At 40.6% G+C, this 22,210-nt stretch overlaps 1 protein-coding gene across 4 annotated transcripts in view; it reads right to left on the bottom strand.

Annotated features, from left to right (window-relative positions):
• The window catches only part of SLC39A9 (solute carrier family 39 member 9), a 65,658-nt gene that overhangs the window by 4,190 nt on the left and 39,258 nt on the right, over window positions 1-22,210 (bottom strand). For all 4 annotated transcript variants that reach the window (XR_012090990.1, XM_007987113.3, XM_073011111.1 and 1 more), the window contains exons 3-6: window positions 16,938-17,135; window positions 5,486-5,554; window positions 3,615-3,700; window positions 2,655-2,789 (exon numbers count right to left, since the gene is read on the bottom strand). Coding sequence is in view for 3 of the 4 variants with exons in the window: in XM_073011111.1 (XP_072867212.1) it covers window positions 2,655-2,789; window positions 3,615-3,700; window positions 5,486-5,554; window positions 16,938-17,135 (488 nt within the window). In the remaining variant the exon portion in view is untranslated. The remainder of the gene's footprint in view (window positions 1-2,654; window positions 2,790-3,614; window positions 3,701-5,485; window positions 5,555-16,937; window positions 17,136-22,210) is intronic.

The raw sequence follows: 22,210 nt of genomic DNA, 5'->3' as shown, positions 1-22,210 counted from the left end.
ATATCAGTGATGTATGCATTGATTTTTTAAAAAATGTATTGTAAATCAACAATTCATAATTATACATATTTATAGGGTATAAAGTGACATTATGATTCATGAATGTGGAATAATTAAATAAAACTAACATCTGTCATCTCAAATATTTATCATTTTTTGTGGTGAGAACATCTGAAATTTACTCTTAGCAATTTTGAAATTTACCACACGCTATTATTAACTATATTCACCACAGTTCCATCATTCTGTCCATCCATTCATCGACTGTATCTGTCTTTAGAGATGAGGTCTCGTTATGTTGCCCAGGCTGGAGTTGAGTGGCTATTCACAGGCACAATCATAATACATTACAGCCTGGAGCTCCCAGGCTCAAGCAATCCTCCTGTCTCAGCTTCCCAAGTAGCTGAGACTACAGATGTGTGCCACTGTTCTTGGCTCACGATTGCTTTATAAAACGAACTTTAAGTGCTGGTTCAACAGGTTTGGCTTGTATTATTCTTGAGATAGAATCGACAACATATTATTGCAGATATTAAATTTCAGACATGAATGTATTTATTCTACTAATATTTAACAAGCATCATCTATGCACCAGGCTCTGTACCAGGTGCTTGAGATACAGTGGTAATCAAGATGCAGTAGTTGCCCTCATAGAGCTTAGAAATATCTCATAAGTGGCCGGGCGCAGTGGCTCATGCCTGTAATCCCAGCACTTTAGGAGGCCGAGGTGGGTGGATCATGAGGTCAGGAGTTCGAGACCAGCCTGGTCAACATGGTGAAACCCCACCTCTATTAAAAATACAAAAATTAGCTGGGTGTGGTGGCAGGCGCCTGTAATCCCAGCTACTCAGGAAGCTGGGGCAGGAGAATTGTCTGAACTTGGGAGGCAGAGGTTGTAGTGAGCCAAGACTGTGCCACTGCACTCCAACCTGGGTGACAGGGCAAGACTCCATCTCAAAAAAAAAAAAAAAAAAAATATATATATATATGCACACACACACACACACATATATATATGTATATCTCATAAGCTAATCTTTATAAAACTAATTTCAACCTTTTCTATTAAAAAAGTAGACCTATGGACTAAGACAATTAATTAAAATTTTAAGAAAAGGACACGCCATAGATGCAGCAAGTAACTCCATGTCTCCAGAATTATCAGTATCTTCCTGTCAAAAGTTAAAAAAACTGACATCGATTATTGAAGTAATTGAGTAATCTGTTAAAGGGAACAACATACTGCTCACTGAAAGAAGAGAAGGTTCTTCAGGTAAATGGAAAGGGTTTGTTTTTATTGTTGTCGTCGTTGTTGTTTTTGAGACGGAGTCTTGCTCTGTCGCCCAGGCTGGAGCGCAGTGGCGCAATCTCAGCTAACTGCAAGCTCTGCCTCCCGGGTTCATGCCACTCTCCTGCCTCAGTCTCCCAAGTACCTGGGACTATAGGCACCCGCCACCATGCCTGGCTCTTTTTTTGTGTTTTTAGTAGAGACGGGCTTTCACCGTGTTAGCCAGGATGGTCTCGATCTCCTGACCTCGTGATCCACCCGTCTCGGCCTCCCAAAGCACTGGGATTACAGGCGTGAGCCACCGTGCCCAGTGGAAAGGGTTTTTATAACACACTGTTAGCAACTAAGATCAACAAACCCTTGCTTAACAGGAAGTTAGCCATTTTTTATCTCATTTTTCACATGTTCCTATTAATATGGGTTTTACTGCCAAATACTGAATTGACTGACACTCAGAAGAATCAATGACCTTTAGAGAGGGCGTTGGGGAAAGCAGTTCCCATCAACTAGCCCTGAGTCAGCTTGTTTCTAAGATTTTCCTCTAGTTGCCTGCCAGTTGACATTTGGGTAAAATGTGGAGGGTTGTTGCTAAGAACTACAGCCCAGACAGGATTATAAGGCACGGAAAGGTCCAGCTTGGAGACGGAAGAGCACATGTTACCTCAGGTCTAAAGCTATGTTCAGTACAAAGTATTCAATAGAAAGTACTGTACAGTTGCTATCTGGGGACATGAGAGCTGGGAGAAGAGGCACATGTGAAAAATGAGACCAAGAATGGCTAAGTTCCTGTTAAGCAAGGGTTTGATGATCTTGGTTGCTAACAGTGTGTTATAAAAACCCTTTCCATTTACCTGAAGAGCCTTCTCTTCTTTCAGTGAGCAGTATGTTGTTCCCTTTAACAGATTACTCTATCACTTCAGTAATCAATGTCAGTTTTTTAAACTTTTGACAGCAATCTCTGCCCAGCTGCTGCTCTTCTCAAAGCTGCTACATCGCTTGTTACTCATGCTTCATGTGTCTACCTCACATTAAATATGGACAGATTTGACTTATTAGATATCTGTCAAATGAAACTAGCATGGCTGGTTAAGTTACACTATTTTAAATATTGAAGGGCTATCATATTTATGCAAATATTCTTGGAATTGATTAACAGGGAAGAAGTTTTCAAACCAAATGAATAAGGAAATGCTAAATTTACAAAGAGGACAAATTGGAATTAAGATATTTACCCTGTACAGTTTTTACTCCTAATTTTATCTTTAGTTTGAGAGAGTAATGTATTGGAAAAATTCAATCCAAGAAACCATAAGTTCTAAGAGATCACAAGACACTTGTTTAGATAGCTGGGAATAGATTAGCTTACCTTACTCAGTCCTAAGTATGTCACCATGGACATAACTGGTGCGGCCAGTGAAAAGACCAGCAAGTGCTTTCTGATTCGATTCCGCTCTAAGCCAGCATGCATCAAGAAGGAAACCAGACCAAAAGCAGCTGGTGCCTGGAAATAAAAAATCATCTCTTATTATCACTCTAGAAGTATGGATTACTTCTATATCAAGAAGTATATGCCATTTGACTATGAGTTCTCATACAAAGAAAAACTCACAAAAGGCCAGGCACAGTGGCTCACGCCTGTAATTCTAGCACCTTGGGAGGTCGAGGTGGGCGGATCACCTAAGGTCAGGAGTTCGAGACCAGCCTGGCCAACATGGTGAAACCCCGTTTCTACTAAAAATACAAAAATGTGTGGTGGTGGGCACCTGTAATCCTAGCTACTTGGAAGGTTGAGACAGGAAAATCACTTGAACCCAAGAGGCGGAGGTTGCAGTGAGCCGAGATCATGCCACTGCACTCCAGCCAGGGTGACAAGAGCAAAACTCCATCGCAAAAACAAAAAACAAAAAACCCACAAAAAACCCAAAAAACAAAACCAGGCAGAGTACCAATGCTGAGCTATGCCTCTTAGGAATTAACGTTCTAAGCCAACAAAAGATCCTATTTGTGTGTTTCTTGGATAGCAAAAAAGAGAAACAGTCAAGAAAAGAAAAATACTTTTGAACAAAAATTATTACCATGAAATATAAAAGTCTGAGGAGAATTTGACAGTTTGTGTATATGACTACACACAAAAAAAGAAACCCCTCAAGTAAATGCTTAAGAAAATGGGAACAAGAAGCTATGAACAGATTTATTCAATTCTCCAAAATGAATAGCAATTATGAAATGAAGAAAATGTTCCCATTCCAGAAAAAACACAACCACCATGAGAAATTTTAATTATGAATACACTCAATACCAAACCTTACACCAGAATTTTGCTCACCTTATGTAGCATGATTGCCACAAACACAATTAACTGGACACTAGTCTGTGAAGTAGACGCTGCTGCTCCCAAAGCAACACCATCAGCTGTATTTGGAAACAAGGAAACATAAAATACTATAAACAACAACAACAATAACAGCGTAGTGGTTGAGAGTGTGAGCTTTACAGTCAGGTCCAGCTGGATCTAGTAAGGTTACTTAACCTTTCTAAACGCCAGCCTTATCTTTAAATAATGTGTTCAATAAAGTATGTATTTCTCAGGGTTTTCATGAGGATTAAATGAGATAACTTAGATAAAGAGCTTAGCATCTGGCCCAGAGTATTCAGTGTTAGTTATTTTGGTTGTTGTTGTTGTTATTGGAAAACTGACATTCAATTTTCCAACTAATCAAAAATCCATTGATTAGTTAATCAAATTATAACAAGGGAAATACCAAAGAAGAATTTCAAAGGAAGCAACTCTTAATCTTATAGGTAAAGCAAGACAATAGTCCCAGCTACAAGGGAGGCTGAGGCAGGAGGATTGCTTAAACCCAGGAGGCAGAGCTTGCAGTGAGCCGAGATCACGCCGCCACATTCCAGCCTGGGTGACAGAGCAAGACAGACAAGACAGACAGACAGACAGAAAGACAAGAAGGAAGAAGGAAGGAAGGAAGGAAGAAACGAAGGAAGGAAGGAAGGAAGGAGGGAGGGAGGGAGGTAGGGGATGGGAGGAAGGAAGGAAGGAAGGAGAAAAGAAAAGGAGGAGAAGGAAAGGAGAAAAGGGAAGGAGAAAAGGGAAAGAGAAAAGGGAAGGAGAAGGGAAGGGAAGGGACGGGACGGGACAGGAAAGGAAAGGAAAAGGAAAAGGAAGAAAGGAAGAACGAAAGCATGAAAGAAAAAGAAACAAAGAAACAAAGAAAATAAAGATATTAGAACTCTATATGGATGATTACTACATAATGAGTAAACGTAGGTTGAATGAATGAAATTTGTTAGAAAAGAATATTACACTTAGAAAGGGCCAGGTAACAGTGTACCACCTTTCACATGCCTTTCTTTGCCACTGACAGAACTCTATTACTAGGACTAGGTTTGGGTTATGATTCTAAGGTGTACCCTGTCAGCCATGCTGAGACCTCTGCATTCCACTGCATACCACTTCTGCTTAAACAGTGCTTTGTGTATAAACAGGTAACAGAGCTGTTCAGGACAAAAGTGCCACGGCTCTTTTACAGATGACATTCTAGAGCCAAGAATGAAAAGAGCAAACTTTTTCTTAAGAGCTAGACAGTAAATATTTTAGGCTTTGCAGTTATTTGGTCTCTTGCAACTGTTCAATTCTGCCACTGTTGCACAAAAACAAAGGGATGGATAATTGTCATTGTCTATCTCTTCCTCAGCTTCCTGCAACTTTATCTTCATTCTAACATCAGTCACATTTGTCTTTCTCCATTTTTTACTGCCATCACCCTAATCTAAATTTTCATCACTCAAATAAACCTAAATTAGCAATAGGTTCCCTACTCTCATTTTTCCCTAATCGAATTCATTGTCACAGACAATACACAAATAACATGGGCAAGGCTGTGTTCCAATAAAACTTCCTTAATTTGAATTATATAATTCTCAAGTGCTACAGTATGTTCCTCTTTTTTTTTTTTAAACCATTAAAAAGTATAGACACCATTCTTAGCTTGCAAACCCATGACACTGAGCACACCAGGCTGGTGGTGCTTGTGTCAGAGGACTTCATTAAGAAATGCTTTCCTCAAAGGCCAGTCCAAGAGCATTCAATGAGGACAGTCCCTGAAATATAAACACTAAGGTCTCCCCTGTGTGACCTTAGTGTTTAGAAAACAAAGAAGTTCCACTGCAATCCAACCCTACCTGCAGCATGGACGACCAGACCCAGCGTGGTGGTGATTTTGGAATTGCTAGATCTTGCTGCTTCTGGATCTAAAGTGAAAATGAGAAAGACAGTGTTAAGCTATGTGAGACAGAAACTGTTCAAACATTGGTCTAGAGGTGAAAGAATTTCACCTCCAGAACAGAAAGTGAAAGCTCTTAAAGTAGATTATTATTTTCCTCACTGCTATCTTTTTTCTAATTTTTTTTTTTTTTTTAAGATGGAGTCTCACTCTGTCACCCATGCCGGATGGAGTACAGTGGCTTGATCACAGCTCACTGCAACTTCCACCTCCTGAATCATCTCCAGTGATTCTCCTGCCTCAGCCTCCCCAGTAGCTGGGATTACAGGCAGGCACCAACATGCCCAGCTAATTTTTTGTATTTTTAGTAGAGACAGGGTTTCACTAATGTTGGTCAGGCTGGTCTCAAACTCCTGACCTCCAATGATCTGCCCACCTCACCCTCCCAAAGTGTTGAGATTATAGGCGTGAGCAACCGCACTGAGCCACTATCTTTTTTCTTTCTGCTTCAAACCCTTAGAAGATTTCCGTGTCCTGAAGAGGTGGCTAAGAGGGAACTCTTCATCTGACTCAGCCTTACCTTAACAGGAAAATCACTGAAATGTGTAACCCCCAACGGCCCCAACTTCCTCCTATTCCTTAATCCTCTTCCTCTACTATTCCAAGGCAAGTGCTCTATGGCCTCTGATCATTTCTTTCCAGACCTATCTAACTGTCATTGTCTATCTCTTTCCTGGCATCCTGCAACTTTATCTTCATTCTAACATCTGTCACATTTGTATTGCCATCACCCTAACCTAAATTTTCATCACTCAAACCTAAATTAGCAACAGGTTCGCTACTCTCATTTTTCCCTAATATAATTCATCCTACACATCTGTGTCAGACTCATCTTTTGAAAACACCATCCTTGGCCGGGCGCAGTGGCTCACACCTGTAATACCAGCACTTTAGGAGGCTGAGGCGGGTGGATCACCTGAGGTCAGGAGTTTGAGACCAGCCTGACCAACATGGTGAAACCCCGTTTCTACTAAAAACTACAAAAATTAGCTGAGTGTGGTGGCAGGAGCCTGTAATCTCAGCTACTTGGGAGGCTGAGGCAGGAGAACTGCTTGAACCCAGGAGGCAGAGGTTGCAATGAGCCGAGATCACGCCATTGCCCTCCAGCCTTGGCAACAAGCATGAAACTCCGTCTCAAAAACAAACAAACAAAAATACCCACCACCTTTCTGATGTGTCAGTTACCAGTTAAGAATCTGCTGCTTTTCAAATTCAGGGCAAACTGCTATATTAGGTAGGTTCTTAAGCCCTTTATCAACTAGTTCCAACTTATTTCTCAACGTCCAGTCTAGTTAAACCAGTTTGCTTAACACCATCAAACAAAATATTCTTATTCTCCTTTCCCCAAGTCTCCTCACCTGTAATTCTTGGCACATACTGAACTTACCAGCTTGTTAACCCAAAACTTGGACATCATTCAAAGTCTAACTACAGAACCTCAAGAAAGAATAAAAAATTGAAGACTAAGCATGGTGGCTTACACCTGTAATCTCAGCAGCTTGGGAAGTTGAGGTAGGAGGATCTCTTGAGGCCAGGAGTTTGAGACCAGCCTGGGCAAAATCACAATACCCTATCTCTACAAAATTTTTAAAATTTAGCCAAGTGTGGTGGTGCATGCCTGTAGTCCCAGGTATCTAGGAGGTTAAGGCAGAAGGATCACTTGTGCCTAGGAGTTTAAGGCTGCAACATGTTATGCTCATGCCACTGGACTCCAGCCTGGGTGACAGAGCAAGATCTTGTCTCAAGACAAATTCAAAATAAAAATAAAAAATAAATTAAAAAAACGGATTCCAGCTCAAAGCAACTCTCCCCTTGCCTAGACCTAGTGATCTATGCGGGCAGTCTCCACACGCTACTTCAAAGGTTCTTCTATATTACCACCTCAGATATAGAAAGCCATTTTCACCTAAATGTTTTATATCCCCAGATGGACTGTAAACGCTAAAGCATTAAATTTTCTACCTCTCTTTTCCTTTAACATGTCTGACAGAATGGAGCACAGCACTAGGCACCCAACAGTTACTTAACAAATCCTTGCTGAAGAGTGAGAAAAGTATTTGTGTGTATTAAATAAAGATGTTACTGCTATTATAGGAAACATAAATAAATAAAGTTAAAAGATGCAGACATCAGAATGCCAGGTAAAATGACAGATGAACATCAGTCAAGTAAGTTACAGGGGATTTAATCTTCTTAGGAGTCCAGCACACAAAAGGAAGGGGTTTACAGTGGAAAAAGTACAGAAGTAAAGTGACATATTACCTCTTATTAATAAATGATATTTTCTTATTAAAACACTGCAAAGAAGGGAAGCTAAAGACCCTAATCGCTCTGAGCCAGCAAATAGCTCAATGTTACCCTGAACTGGAAGGAACCGTCAAATTACACTATGTGCAAGCTGGCTCTGGCCTTTTCTTTATACAAAGCCTTATCGTCCAGTTACACTTAGGATCTTAAACAATTAGAGGCTTTAAAATTAGAAAGCTTTTATAAACCTATAAAGACCATCACTTAGCATAAATTTAATATACTTTTATTGACATTTTATAATCCATAAAACTCTGTAGAAAATAGGTAAAACCAGGTCATCACACATGAAAGCCAGCAAAAACAATGACTTCAGAGATAAAACAGGAAGAAGGATAAAGGAACACAAGCTACATTTAATTCTCTGTATAGGATTACAGGGCACTACTGGGCCCATACATTTTACTTTTTTAGAGACAGAATCTTGCTCTGTTGCCCAGGCTAGAGTGACATGGTGCGATCATAGCTCACTGCAGCCTCGAACTGAAGTGATTCTCCGTCCCATCTCAGTCACCTGAGTAGCTGTGACTACAGGCAAGTGCCACTATGCCTGGCTAATTTTTAAAGTACTTTTTTGTAGAGATGGGTCTCGCTGTGTTGTCCAGGCTGGTCTCAAACTCCTGACCTCAAGTCATCTTCCCACTTTGGCTTCCCAAAGTGCTGGAATTACAGGCCTGCGCCATTGTGCCTGGCCTGCCAATCACCATATATATCTTTAGAATCAGGTTTTTTTAAAAAAAATCATTTGTTAAATGGAAATTTCTTTCAACTTACTGAGGAGGAAAAATTTTATTTTACATATTTAACATGTTTACATTTACATACATGTTTCGAAACACATAGAAGTGAAGTGACCATTTCATTATTTTCCACATTTTTCTTTGGCAGATCAAGGATTCTAAGAAAGTACAGATGGCTCAGGATATCTTTCTTCCTCCCTTCCTTCTTTTTTTTGAGACGGAATCTTGCATTGTCACCTGCGCTGGAGTGCAGTGGCGCAATCTTGGCTCACTGCAACCTCTGCCTCCCAGGTTCAGGTGATTCTCCTTGCCTCAACCTCCCAAGTAGCTGGGATTACAGGCACCCGCCACCACGCCCAGCTAATGTTTTTTGTATTTTCAGTACAGACAAGGTTTCACCATGTTGGCCAGGCCGGTCTCAAACTCCAGACCTCATGATCCACCCGCCTTGGCCTCCCAGTGCTGGGATTACAGGTGTGAGCCACTGTGCCCAGTCCCCTTCCTTTCTCGCATAAGCAAACATTCACATATGTACACACACACATACACACACACACACACAAAACCAGGATGTCAGAGGGAAACTAGAGCCACTCACCCCTTCCCAGGATCAGAAAACAGAAAAGGTCATTACCTTCTGCAGTTACTGTCTGTTCTTGAACTCACAACACTGTCCTGACCATGAATAAGGTCAGGTAGGAGAAACTTACAACTCCCTCAACTATAGGTTCACAAGTGTGAAATTCGACCATCCTTGTTTCTCTTTCTCTTTTTTTTTTTTTTTTGAGACAGAGTCTCACTCAGTCGCCCAGGCTGGAGTGCAGTGGCCGGATCTCTGCTCACGGCAAGCTCCGCCTCCTGGGTTTACGCCATTCTCCCGCCTCAGCCTCCCGAGTAGCTGGGACTACAGGAGCCCACCACCTCGCCCAGCTAGTTTTTTGTATTTTTTAGTAGAGACAGGGTTTCACCATGTTAGCCAGGATGGTCTCAATCTCCTGACCTCGTGATCCGCCTGTCTCGGCCTCCCAAAGTGCTGGGATTACAGGATTGAGCCACCGCGCCCGGCCTCTCTCTCTTTTTTTAAGACACAGGGTCTTCCTCTGTCACCCAGGCTGAAGTACAGTGGCACAATCATAGCTCACTGCAGTTTTGAATTCTTGGGCTCAAGCAATCCTCCCATCTCAGCCTCCCAAGTAACTGGGATTACAGGCACATGCCACCGTGCCCAGCTAATTTTTAAGATTTTTGTAGAGACAGGGTCTTGCTTTGTTGTCCAGGCTGGTCTCAAACTCCTGGGCTGAAGCAATCTTCCCGTCTTGGCCTCTCAAATCGCTTGGGATTACAGGCGTGAGTCACCACGCCCAGCCTACTTTAAATTGAAACGGGCAAGAATCACAAGAAAAATGTCTTGGAGCCCAGTGTGGCCAACTATGTAATACAGCCAGAGTCCAATACCACCCAACGGTGCTTCTCATCTGCTGTTTGGAATAAGGCATATGAATAAAACCACTTATTCCTATATCAACTTTCCAAGATAAGATTTTATTAAAAAATATAACTCTACAGAAAAAAATATTAACACATAGTAAATACAAGGAGATTAAAAACCCTTCTAGACCAAAATTATTTTGTTTTGTTTTAAGCTCAATCCCATAATTTGTTTAAACCCTAATTTGGAAATAATTTTAAACCTTCGGTAAAGTTGCAAGAATAGTTATAAAAAATTCATACATCCTTTTCTCAGATGGACCTAATGACTAACATCTTGCCCCATTTGCTTCATCATTTATACTCATGCTCTCTGTACACACACACATTCTTTTTCCGTAACATTTAAAAGTAAGTAGCACACACACATCAAAAAACTCTTTATCCCTAGATACTTCAATGTGTATTTTCTAAGAGAAAAGATACTTTCTTACATAATCACAGTACAGTTATCAACATTGACACTTTTTCTAATTTTCTTGCATATTGTAATTTTGTCAACTGCTCAATAAGTACTTACTTCAGGGCATGTTTCCTTTCCAGGAAGGCTCAGGTAGAGAATCACACATTTCAGTGAGTTGTAACTCTTTAGTCTCTTTTCATCCGGAACATTTTCTCTCCCTTTGACTTTTATGTCATTGCCATTTTTGGATAATATATTCTCTTCCTTTCTTGTTTTTTTAGTGATAAAAAACTTTTGTGTGTATGTCCTTAGACTATGGGTTCCTGGATGAACTGTTATAAAGGTGATGATGCTTCTCAGGGTATCACATCTAGAGGTGCAGGATGTACATCTGCTGCTCACTGGTGGTGTTAATTTTGAATTATATCCTGGACATTGCCAACATTATCTCGTGGATAGTCAGATTTTGTTATATTCCTCCAAAGAGTGACTTTTTTGTTTTGCTTTAAGTAATTTGGTTGGATTAAAACTGCAAACTGTCTTTTGGGTTGCTGCTCAATTTTCAGTTTAATTTTGTGTGTGTGTGCATGTGTGTGTGTGCGTGTGTGTGTGTTTTGTTTGGTTTTTGTTTTTTGAGACAGGGCCTCCCTCTGTTGCCCAGTCTGGAGTGTGGTGGCACAATCTTGGCTCGTTGGCTCACTGCAACCTCCCTGTCCTGGGCTCAAGCTACCCTCCCACCTTAGTCTCCTAAGTGGCTGGGACTACAAACGCTGGTTACCACACCCAGCTAATTTTTGTACTTGTTGTAGAAAAAACGTCTTGCCATGTTGACCAGGCTGGTCTCAAACTCCTGGGCTTAACCCATTCACCCACCTTGGCCTCCCAAAGTCCTGGGATTACAGGCATGAGCCACTGCAGCCAGCCCAGTTTATTTCATAATTATCTTCAGTTGAGTTACCTGGAGTTTGCCCATGAAAGCACGGTTCAGGGTCAGCTAGAGACCGAGGCAGTTCATATACAGAATTTGGGGGTGAGTTTCTCTTCTTTCTAGGATTCTCCCTTATTTTCAGTGCTGTAACCATTGAAACTCCTGAACTCTGTCCCCTGGTTCTTCGGTCTAGAAAGACTGAGTTTTCTATCAGAGCTTTAGCTGTCCACAGGGTGCTGACTACTAAAAGCAGTAAAAATAGGAAATGCACCCTGTTCCAAGTGCTGACTCCCCTCCAGAATTTGCTTGCTTTGGGTCGCTCTCCACTGTCTTTAGCTTGTGGTTTTTTGAATTCTGTCCAGCGTTTTTAGTTACCTGTAAGGTGGCTGATCTGAGAACTTACTTGGCCGTATCAAAAGCAGAATGTTTGTGACCTTAATTTTGACTATCCAATCAAGGTATCACCTGATTTCTTCATTTAGCTACTTCTTTCCCCTTGAAGCCAATAAGGAAATAAAAATTTGCCCCCTACATTTAACATTCATTGATGATGTGTACCTGAGTCAACCTTTACTGAGGGTTGCAAAAGTGAGTATTTTTCCAACTCCAGCACTCTTTCTACATTTAACAATTGGCATTAAGCATTCTACTATAAGCAAATGTGTGCTCTCTCTTTCCCCATATATATAATATATATATAAAAATATATTATATATAACATTACATATATGTATTATATTAATATAATATAATTAATATAATAGTATATTATATATTATATATGTATTATTAATTATAATATACTATATATTATATAATATATAACACATATATGATATATCAGGTGGGCTCATGGATTCCCATTTTCTTTTTCTTTTTTTTTTTTTTTTTTGAGATGGAGTTTCGTTCTTGTCTCCCAGGATGGAGTGCAATGGCACAATCTTGGCTCACTGCAACCTCCACCTCCCAGGTTCAAGCAATTCTCCTGTCTCAGCTTCCCCAGTAGCTAGAATTACAGGTGTGTACCACCATACCTGGTGAATTTTTGTATTTTTAGTAGAGATGGGGTTTCACCATGTTGGTCAGGCTGGTCTTGAACTCCTAACCTTATGTGATCCACCCGCCTTGGCCTCCCAAAGCGCTGGGATTACAGGTGTGAGCCACCGCGCCCGGCCAGATTCCCATTTTTTGAATGGTTTATGCTTTATTACTGTTCTTAATTATGTTGGTGTTCAACTTATCCCAGATGTGGCCAGTGGGAACTCTTTTAAGAGGGTTCCTATATCCTATGACATGCTCCCATCTTCTTCCTTCCTTCTGTTTTTTTCAGTACTAGACGTTCTAAGCTCACTTGTACTTACCCTGCCCCTGTCCTAGAATCAGTCCTGATTCTTCTCTGAAGAGCCCCGGCATGCTCATGATAGTGGGATGTCTTTAGTTCTAGGCCCCATCTCCAGACACAGCTAGGACATCTATATGTACATATATGTATATACAAATATATATACAGAAACAAATACATTTAGAAATCCTGAGTCCAATACCTCCAATTCCAATCCATCCCTATAGAGGTTCTTTCTTGCCTTGCTCCACTCCATACTTGTGTGTTCCTTCTTCCACACTTAGAACCCTGACTCCACCAACATCAACACGACCCATTTACTCAATCCTATAAAACATCTAAAGCAGCTTCAGAACAGTTTTGCCCATTCCATTACAAAACAACAATAACAACAACGAGTTCAGTATTTGTTTATAGTTTTCTCCCAGCTCTACCCAAGACTAAACATATACAGTCAAATACTATACTCATAATTTACTTGAATTAGTTTTTTTTTAAATCCCTTCAGTGTGACTGTATTATTCATTTGAAATACAATTCATCTGTTGTATGGGAGTTAGCACTCCCATCTGTATTGGTTTCATTCTATTTTTTGAATATGTAGAATATTAACATGTTTCCAAAAGTCAGAACTATACCAAAAAGGCATGCTCAAGGGAATATCATGTGCTCCCCAAACCTTCTGCCCTCTCATACCCTCCACCCCACCCCATGCAGTTAATAAATATCTTTTGTTTGCTAGCCAGTTCTTCTGTTTCTTTTTTGTAAAGCTAAGTAGATACAGTTGACCACTGCACTGAACAATGTGGAGGCTGGAGTGCTGACCCCCTACACAGTCAAAAATCCACATATAACTTTTCACTACCCAAAAGCTTAACTACTAATAGCCTACTGATGATCAGAAGTCTTAATGATAACAAAGTCGATTAATATATATTTTGTTATATGTATTAATACTCTATTTTTACAAAAAAGTAAGCTAGGTAAACGTTATTTAAAAATCATAAGAAAGAGAAAATATATTTACTATTAAGTAGAAGTGGATCATCATAAAGGTTTTCATCCTCATCATCTTCACACTGAGTAGGCTGAGGAGGAGGAGAAGGAGGAAGAGGAGGGGTCGGTCTTTCTGTCTCAAGGGAGGCAGAGGTAGAAGAGGTGAAGGAGGTGGAAGGGGAGGCAGGAGAGGCAGGCACACTCGGTGTAACTTTTATTGAAAGAAAATCCATGTATAAATGGACTCACACAGTTCAAACCCATATTGTTCAAGGGTCAACTGTATGTTTTTCTTATTTCCCCTTCTTTCTTACACAAAACATAATATACGCTAGATGATCATTACATTTTTTGCTTTTTTTTTTCTATTTAACAATACCTCCTGGGAATCTCTCCCTATCAGTTCACAGATACCTGAATCTTTATTCTTTTATTATTTTTTTTAGAGTGACAGGGTTTCACACTGTCACCCAGGCTGGAGTGCAGTTATGCGATCATAGCTCATTGCAGCCTTGAATTCCAGTTTCAAGTAATCAACCTACCTCAGCCTCTCAAAATGCTGGGATTAAAGGGGTGAGCCTCTGTGCTCCGCCTGAATCTTTATTCTTTTCTACAGCTACATGGTACTCCATTATGGTACATACCATAGTTCATTCAGCCAATCTCCATGACTGAACATTTAAGTATTTTCCAATGATAAATAATGCTGCATTGAATAATCTTGTGCATATGTATTTTCATATTGGAGCTATACTTGAGTAAATCCCTAGAAGTGGGATTTTTGGTCAAAGGGTAAATACATATATGGTTTTGTTAGATATTGCCAAATTCCTCTCCATGGGCATTGTACCATTTTGCATTGGCACCCCAATATATGAGTGCCTATTCTATCACAGCTTTGCCAGTTGGGTGTATTGTTAAGCTTCTGAACTTTCGCCTACAGGTAAGAAATGGTATCTCAGCATAGCTCTGATTTGTATTCAAGTGAAACTGAACATTTTTTTATATGTTTAAGGGCTATTTTAATATCTTATTGTGATTATCTGTTCATGTTTTTTGCCTGCTTTTCTGCAGATTTTTCTGTCGACCAAAGATTCTTAGCCTGGGGTCTATAGAGGTGAGTACAGGTAGAATTCAGGGGATGTCTTTGACTTTAACTTGAAAAAAATGCATTTTTATTTTTACTAACCTCTGAAATTTAGCATTTCCTTTATCTTTTTTTTTTTTTTTTTTTGAGATGGGATCTTGTTCTCTTGCTCAGGCTGAACTGGAATGCATTGGTGTGATCGTGGCTCAATGTAGCCTCAACCTCCTGGGCTCAAGTAATCTTACCACCTAAGCCTCTGAGTAGCTGCAACTACAGGCATGCCCCATCGTGCCTGGGTAATTTTTTTTGTTGTTGTAGAGATGGGGTCTCACCACGTCTCCCAGGCTGGTCTTGAACTCCTGATCTCAAGTGATCCTTCCCCCTCAGCCTCTCAAAGTCCTGGGATTATAGCCATGAGCCACCACGCCTGGCCACATTTCCTTTACTTTTATTATCATTATTATTTTTGAGACAGGGTCTCACTTTGTCACCTAGGCTGGAGTACAGTGGCGTGACCTCAGCTCACTGTAGCCTCAACCTCCTGGGCTTAAGCATTCCTCCCGCCTCAGTCCCCCTAGTAGTGGGGACTACAGGTACGCACCACTATGCTCAGCTAATTTTTGTATTTTTTGTAGAGATGGGGTTTTGCCATGTTGCCCAGGCTGGTCTCAAACTCCTGAACTCAAAAGGATCCGCCCGTCCTGGCCTCCCAAAGTGCTAGAATTACAGGTGAGTCACTGCAACTGGCCCTGCATTTCCTCTAGTTATGAATGTAGACAATAAACCATAAACAGTATCAGCACTATCTTTACTGCCCAGTAGAAATCAGACTAATCAGGTTATTTTACGGTTGTAGATTATCTTTAAATTGTCGTTTTCACTCATCACTACTTTAAGGACTTAGAGAACTGCTGCCACGCTGCATGACTACAGCTTTCCTGTCTGCAGATGCTCATGTGGCAGAGCTGGACAACGATCAAGTAGCTCTGCATCTAACAGCCACTCAGCCACCAAACAGCGACAGGCACAGGGCTCTCCCACTGGGGACCAAGATATTTATGCCGCTTTCCAATACTTCCTATCTGCAAAATTCCCTGCTGACATATCTGAAAAAAAGATGTCTACAAATCAATCCTTGGAGAAGTTTTATAACTCTCAAATTTATTTCTATCACCATGGGATCAATGTGTATCATGTATCAGAATCCTTTATAAATATAAATTGTATGAAAAATGTTGACCTAGCCAAAGATGAATTCATTGATCTTAAAACAAAATAGTAACTATGACTGGAGTTAAATTTGAAAAGTCTTGGGGAATTCTAGCTGTCCTTTAGAGAAGCTTATGATTCCTTAAAAAGCAAGCTACAAATGCGTTTAGGTACATTTGTAAGAAAATACCTTTGTAAATCCAAGATTTTCTATACCAATAACCAACAAAACAAAAACTCAAAATCAACTAGATATTTAACTTGACAGACATGTTGCCTTGTTACAGACTACTTCATAATTTAATGTTCTTAAGCCAAGCATATTATTATGTAATAGCTAGCATACTAATGTCCTAGAAAATAAAATTCAACTCTAACTTGCTTAGGATTTAAATGTATTATCTCATTATTTAATGCACTGATAAAGATATACATTACTATATCACAAATTTGTTCTGTTGTTTTAGTAACTGTATTTCAACATAGGTGGTTTTCTCTGTGATCCTATGTACTATGTTTTATACATTTAAAAACAATATTCCAATAAAAGGTCCACAGTCTTTAGACTTCCTAAGGGCTCCATAGCAAAAAACTAAGTTAAGAACTTCTGCCCTAGACTCTCAACCAAATGTGGCAGCTTTAAGCAAAGTAATAAACCAATAAACTCTTATTTGTGCCACATGCCACAACTCACTAGCTCTCCCCACTTAGTTAAATGTTCACTAGAACCCAAGGAAGACAAGAGTTTTAGCACTAAATACGGCCACTGATACAGACTAAAATATTTGATCATTTTTAACTTCTAAACTGCAAATGTATTGCACTGCCCAGAAAGCCTTGGAGCCACTCACCGTCAGTAGGATGCACATGGGAGTTACCAATCTGGTCCACCAGCAACATGAAAACGAAGCCCAGTACGAGGGAAACACCAATATAGGCATGCAGCTGTGTGTGGTCGTGGCTGTGCTCATGTTCATGGACAACTGATTTTTCTGCTGCTTTGTCTGATGCAATCACATCATGTGTTTCACTCGCTTGGTGGTGTTTTCCTAGAGCAGAATAAACCATAAAGAGAAAATATGTTTTTCCCCTATAAACATTTTCATGTAGGAGTTTCCATTCTTTGTATTTCAAGCTCTACTTACTTTACTGTAAAGACATCCACTTTCTATATTGTAATCCAGCCAATCATTAACTCCTTCAACTTAAAGTTCATGATGAAAAAATTCCCAAATGTCTTCTGCCTTTGGCATGCTGACCTTCTGACTGCCTATTATTCTCAAAACCTGGGAAGTGGAAGCAAATCACCATGCAAGAAAGCAATCATATTCCCAAAGGGACACCATCTCCAAATATTCCTCTGAGAAATTCATGCCAATCTCACCAGAAAATACACTGTTTTATTCTGATGAAAATAGGCAAATGAAAAGCAGTAACAATGAAAATAATTGCAATCAAATTCATCTAGTTTATAACTAGGTTGATATAAAAATTTCAAATAAGGAACAAATTGAGTAGAAAATTTTTAGCTTTATAAAATATCAGCAGACAATTGCCAGCAAGAAACCAAAAGGGCAGAGCAGTTTAAGAGGCACATCCTTCAGTCTAAATTCAGTTCTAGAAATACGGAGGTTGGGAGACTCTGAATTGCAGTAAATGATACTTGGCCAGTTGATAATCCCAGTTTACAGTAACATATTTGTCACTTAAAACATAAATGCTTCAAGGCCAAAATGCTTACCTTTGCTATATTTCATGAATAGAGAACATACTAGATATTTATAATTTATAATCAGATTAAACAGTTTAACCCTTTTTTAAAAAATTGAGACAAGGTCTTATCTTTCACCCAGGCTGGAGTGCAACAGTGGTGCAATTATGGCTCACTGTACCCTCCACCTCCCGGGCTCAAGCAATTCTCCTACCTCAGCCTCCCAAGTAACTGGGAAACCACAGGCAAGTACCACCACAACCTGCTAATTTGAAAATTTTTTTGTAGAAATGGAGTCTCCCTATGTTGCCTAGGCTGGTCTTGAAATCTGCGGCTCAGGTGATCCTCCCACCTCGACCTCCCAAAGTGGTGGGATTACAAGTATGAGCCACCATGCCCAGCCTAGAGACCCTCTCTCTTAAAAACAAAACAGGCCAGGTGCAATGGCTCACACCTGTAATTGCAGCACTTTGGGAGGCCAAGGCAGGCAGATCACGAGGTCAGGAGATCAATGCCAACATGGTGAAATCCCATCTCTACTAAAAATACAAAAATTAGCTGGGCATGGTGGAACATGCCTATAATCCCAGCTACTCAGGAGGCTGAGGCAAAATAATCGCTTGAACCAGGGAGTCGGAGGTTGCAGTGAGCCTAGATCACGTCACTGCCCTCCAGTCCGGCAACAGAGCGAGACTCTGTCTCAAAAAAATAAAACAAACAAAACAAAACAGTTTCACAAAATAATATCCAACCTTACAACAGTTACAACACACTCTCCTGTTTCTTTCTCTCTCTCTCTCTCTTTCTTTTTGAGACAGTGTATGGCCCTTTCACCCAGACTAGACTACAGTAGTGCAATCTCAGCTCACAGTAACCTCCATTCCCTGGACTCAAGTCATCCTCCTGCCTCGGTCTCCCGAGAAGCTGGACTACAGATGTGAGCTACCAAATCCTGCTAATTTTTATATTGTTTTTGTGGAGATGGAGTTTTGCCATGTTGCCCAGGCTGGTCTCAAACTCCTGAGCTCAAGTGATCCGCCCACCTTGACCTCCCAAAGCGCTGGGATTACAGGCTTAAGCCACCATGCCTGACGCTATTCTTTTCTTTTTGAGACAAGAGTCTCGCTCTATACCCAGGTTGGAGTGCAGTGACATGATCTCAGCTCACTGCAATCCTGTGCCTCCAGGGTTCAAGTGGTTCTCATGCTTCAGCCTCCCGAGTAGCTGGGTTTACAGGTGTGCTACATGGTGAGTTCTTGCGAGATCTGATGGTTTTTAAGGGGTCCTTCCCCTCTTCACTCAGCACTTTTCCTTCCCACCACCTTGTGAAGAAGGTGCCTTGCTTTCCCTTGGCTTTCTGCCATGATTTTAAGTTTCCTGAGGCCTCCCCAGCCATGCTGAACTGTGAGCCAATTAAACCTCTTTAATGACCTTTATAAACTACCCAGGCTTCAGGGCCTTTTGTGCTTGCATATGAATTTTAGGATCATTCTTTCTATTAAGGTTTATTTGGCTTACAGTTCTGCAGGCTGTCCAAGAAGCATGAATCTGAGGATCTCAGGAAGCTTCCAATCATTGCAGAAGGGGAAGAGGAGTCAGCATGTCACAAGACGAGAGAGGGGAGGGGTGCCATGCTCTTTTAAACAACTAGTTCTCCAGTTAAATTATAGAGAGAGAACTCATTACCACCAGGATGTGCATGAGGGATCCACCCTCCTGACCCAAACACCTCGCGCCAGGCCCCGCCTCCAACACTGGGATCACGTTTCAACACAAGATGTGGAGGGGACAAATGCCCAAACCATAGCAAATGCCACTGGAATTATGATAGGGATTGCATTAAATCTGTAGATCACTTTGGGTAGCATGGATATTTTAACAATGTTAATTCTTTCAATTCATGAACACAGAATACCTTACTTATATCTTCTTCAATTTCTTTAATCAATGTTTTATAGTTTTCAGCACATAGATCTTTTACCTCCGTGGTTAAATTTATGCCCAAGTATTTTATTTTATTTTCTGATGCTATTTTGAATGAAATTGTTTTCATAGTTCCTTTTTCAAATAGTTCATTGTTAGTGTATAAAAATGCAACTGGGCCGGGCACGGTGGCTCAAGCCTGTAATCCCAGCACTTTGGGAGGCCGAGACCGGCAGATCACGAGGTCAGGAGATCGAGACCATCCTGGCTAACACAGTGAAACCCCGTCTCTACTAAAAAATACAAAAAACTAGCCGGGCGAGGTGGTGGGCGCCTGTAGTCCTAGCTACTCGGGAGGCTGAGGCAGGAGAATGGCATAAACCCGGGAGGCGGAGCTTGCAGTGAGCAGAGATCCGGCCACTGCACTCCAGCCTGGGCGACAGAGTGAGACTCCGTCTCAAAAAATAAATAAATAAATAAATAAATAAAAATAAAAATGCAACTGATACTTGTATGCTGATTTTGTATCCTGCAACTTCACTGCATTTGTTTATTGGTTCTAATAACTTTTTGATGGAGTCCTTAGGTATTTCTAAGTATAAGATCATCTCATCTGAAAACAGAGACAACTTTACTTCTTCCTTTCCAATCTGAACGCCTTCTATCTTCTTTGTCTGCCTGATTGTTCTGGCTAGGGCCCCCTACATTTTATTTAAATGTAGAGTAAAGTGATAGACAAAGCCACAGATAATCATACCTCTATAAAGAATCTGACACATGGCATTCCTACAGAAGAGATAAAAATGAGTGAGATAATCTATATTGAGCCATGCCTGACAACAGCAGTTTTGACAATACATCACATTTATATTTTCATCTTTGACCCAATAGTCTACCTTCCTAAAAGCACCAATTCTAACAGTCCAAAGAGTTTTGAGATGTTTTCAGATTTTGGCTCCACAGTAAACTGCTGCATTACCCAATATCTTTGAAGTTCTTAAAACTTGTTTCTATAGAGTTTTTTTTTTTCACATGAAAGCTGATAATCATCTAATTCCAGTGATTTTAGAGCTATAATTACATATGAGTAAGAGGTTCCTTTTTACATTAATTAGTATTTAATAATGCTTATTAAAGCATCAGAGCGCTTAGTTAACACGATATACTGAGTTCTGGAAACAATATATTATCATAATTATAAGGCCCACAGAAGAATGAAACCATAGGCTGTAGTAACATGTATACAAACTTCTTTCTTGAAGTATGAAGAAAAGTTGGTTTGGTCTACAATAAAGAAAGAGGGGGGCTGGGCGCGGTGGCTCATGCCTGTAATCCCAGCACTTTGGGCGGCCAAGGCAGGCAGATCACCTAAGGTCAGGCATTCAAGACCAGCCTGGCCAACATGGCAAAACCCTGTCTCTGCTAAAAATACAAAAATTAGTTATGCATGGTGGCAGGTGCCTGAAATCCCAGCTACTAGGGAGGTTGAGGCAGGAGAATCACTTCAACCCAGGAGGTGGAGGTTGCAGTGAGCCGAGATGGTGTCACTGCACTCCAGTTTGGGTGACAAGAGCAAAACTCTGTCTAAAAAAAAAAAAAAAAAGGAGTAAGGGAAGAGGGTAAGAAAAGAGAGAGTACAGCAGCAAGAACAAAATTACAATGATATGTCTAAACTCATCAGTATGAAGATGTAAAATATTTGGAGACAGCTTAGCTGAAAGGTAGTATCATGCTTAGGTTACCTCACACATTTGTTTTGAGTTACTCTTCCCAGCACTTTGGGAGGTTGAGGTGGGTGGATCACGATATGAGGAGTTCAAGACCAGCCTGGCCAAGATGGTGAAACCCCATCTCTACTAAAAATACAAAAATTAGCCGGGCATGGTGGCAGGTGCCTATAATCCCAGCTATTTAGGAGGCTGAGGCAGAGAATTGCTTGAACCTGGGAGGTGGAGGGTGCAGTGAGCTGAGATCGTGCCACTGCACTCCAGCCTGGGTGACAGAGTGAGCCTCTGTCTCAAAAAAAAACAAAAAATTTCTTTAACAGGGGTATTAACATTTTAAATTTTAAAAGGAATGTTGGAGACATCTGATGCTGGCCATGTTAGAGTAAGTGCATTCTGACGTCAATCACCCACTGATTACAACAAAAACTGGACAAAACACACCAAAAAACAGCTACTTTAGGACTACAAAATGTAAACAATAGCAAGTGAACGGAAAGCAGCAAAAACTTCTAGAGAGATCCTGTCCTTCTGGCCAGAGGACCAGGAAAAGAGGCTGCTAAGATGTAGTGAAGTACAGGAAAGTCTCCCCTTTTTTTCTTTACCTCCTCTTTTTTCTTTCCTGGTCCTGCCTTTAAGGCAGCCCCAGTTGCAGAACTGCATGGTGGCAACAAAGGCAGTTAAAACCCCATCTTTCCGGCCAGAGCAAATAGAAAAAGGGACTCCAGTGGTTTGAAGTGTATAGGGGGAAACCTGGTTATGCTGT

Source organism: Chlorocebus sabaeus, chromosome 24 (genome assembly GCF_047675955.1).
Source record: "Chlorocebus sabaeus isolate Y175 chromosome 24, mChlSab1.0.hap1, whole genome shotgun sequence".
In the NCBI taxonomy this organism is placed as follows: Eukaryota; Metazoa; Chordata; class Mammalia; order Primates; family Cercopithecidae; genus Chlorocebus; species Chlorocebus sabaeus.
Note: the sequence above shows the minus strand (reverse complement) of the source record. Positions and strands in the feature narration are given on the sequence as shown.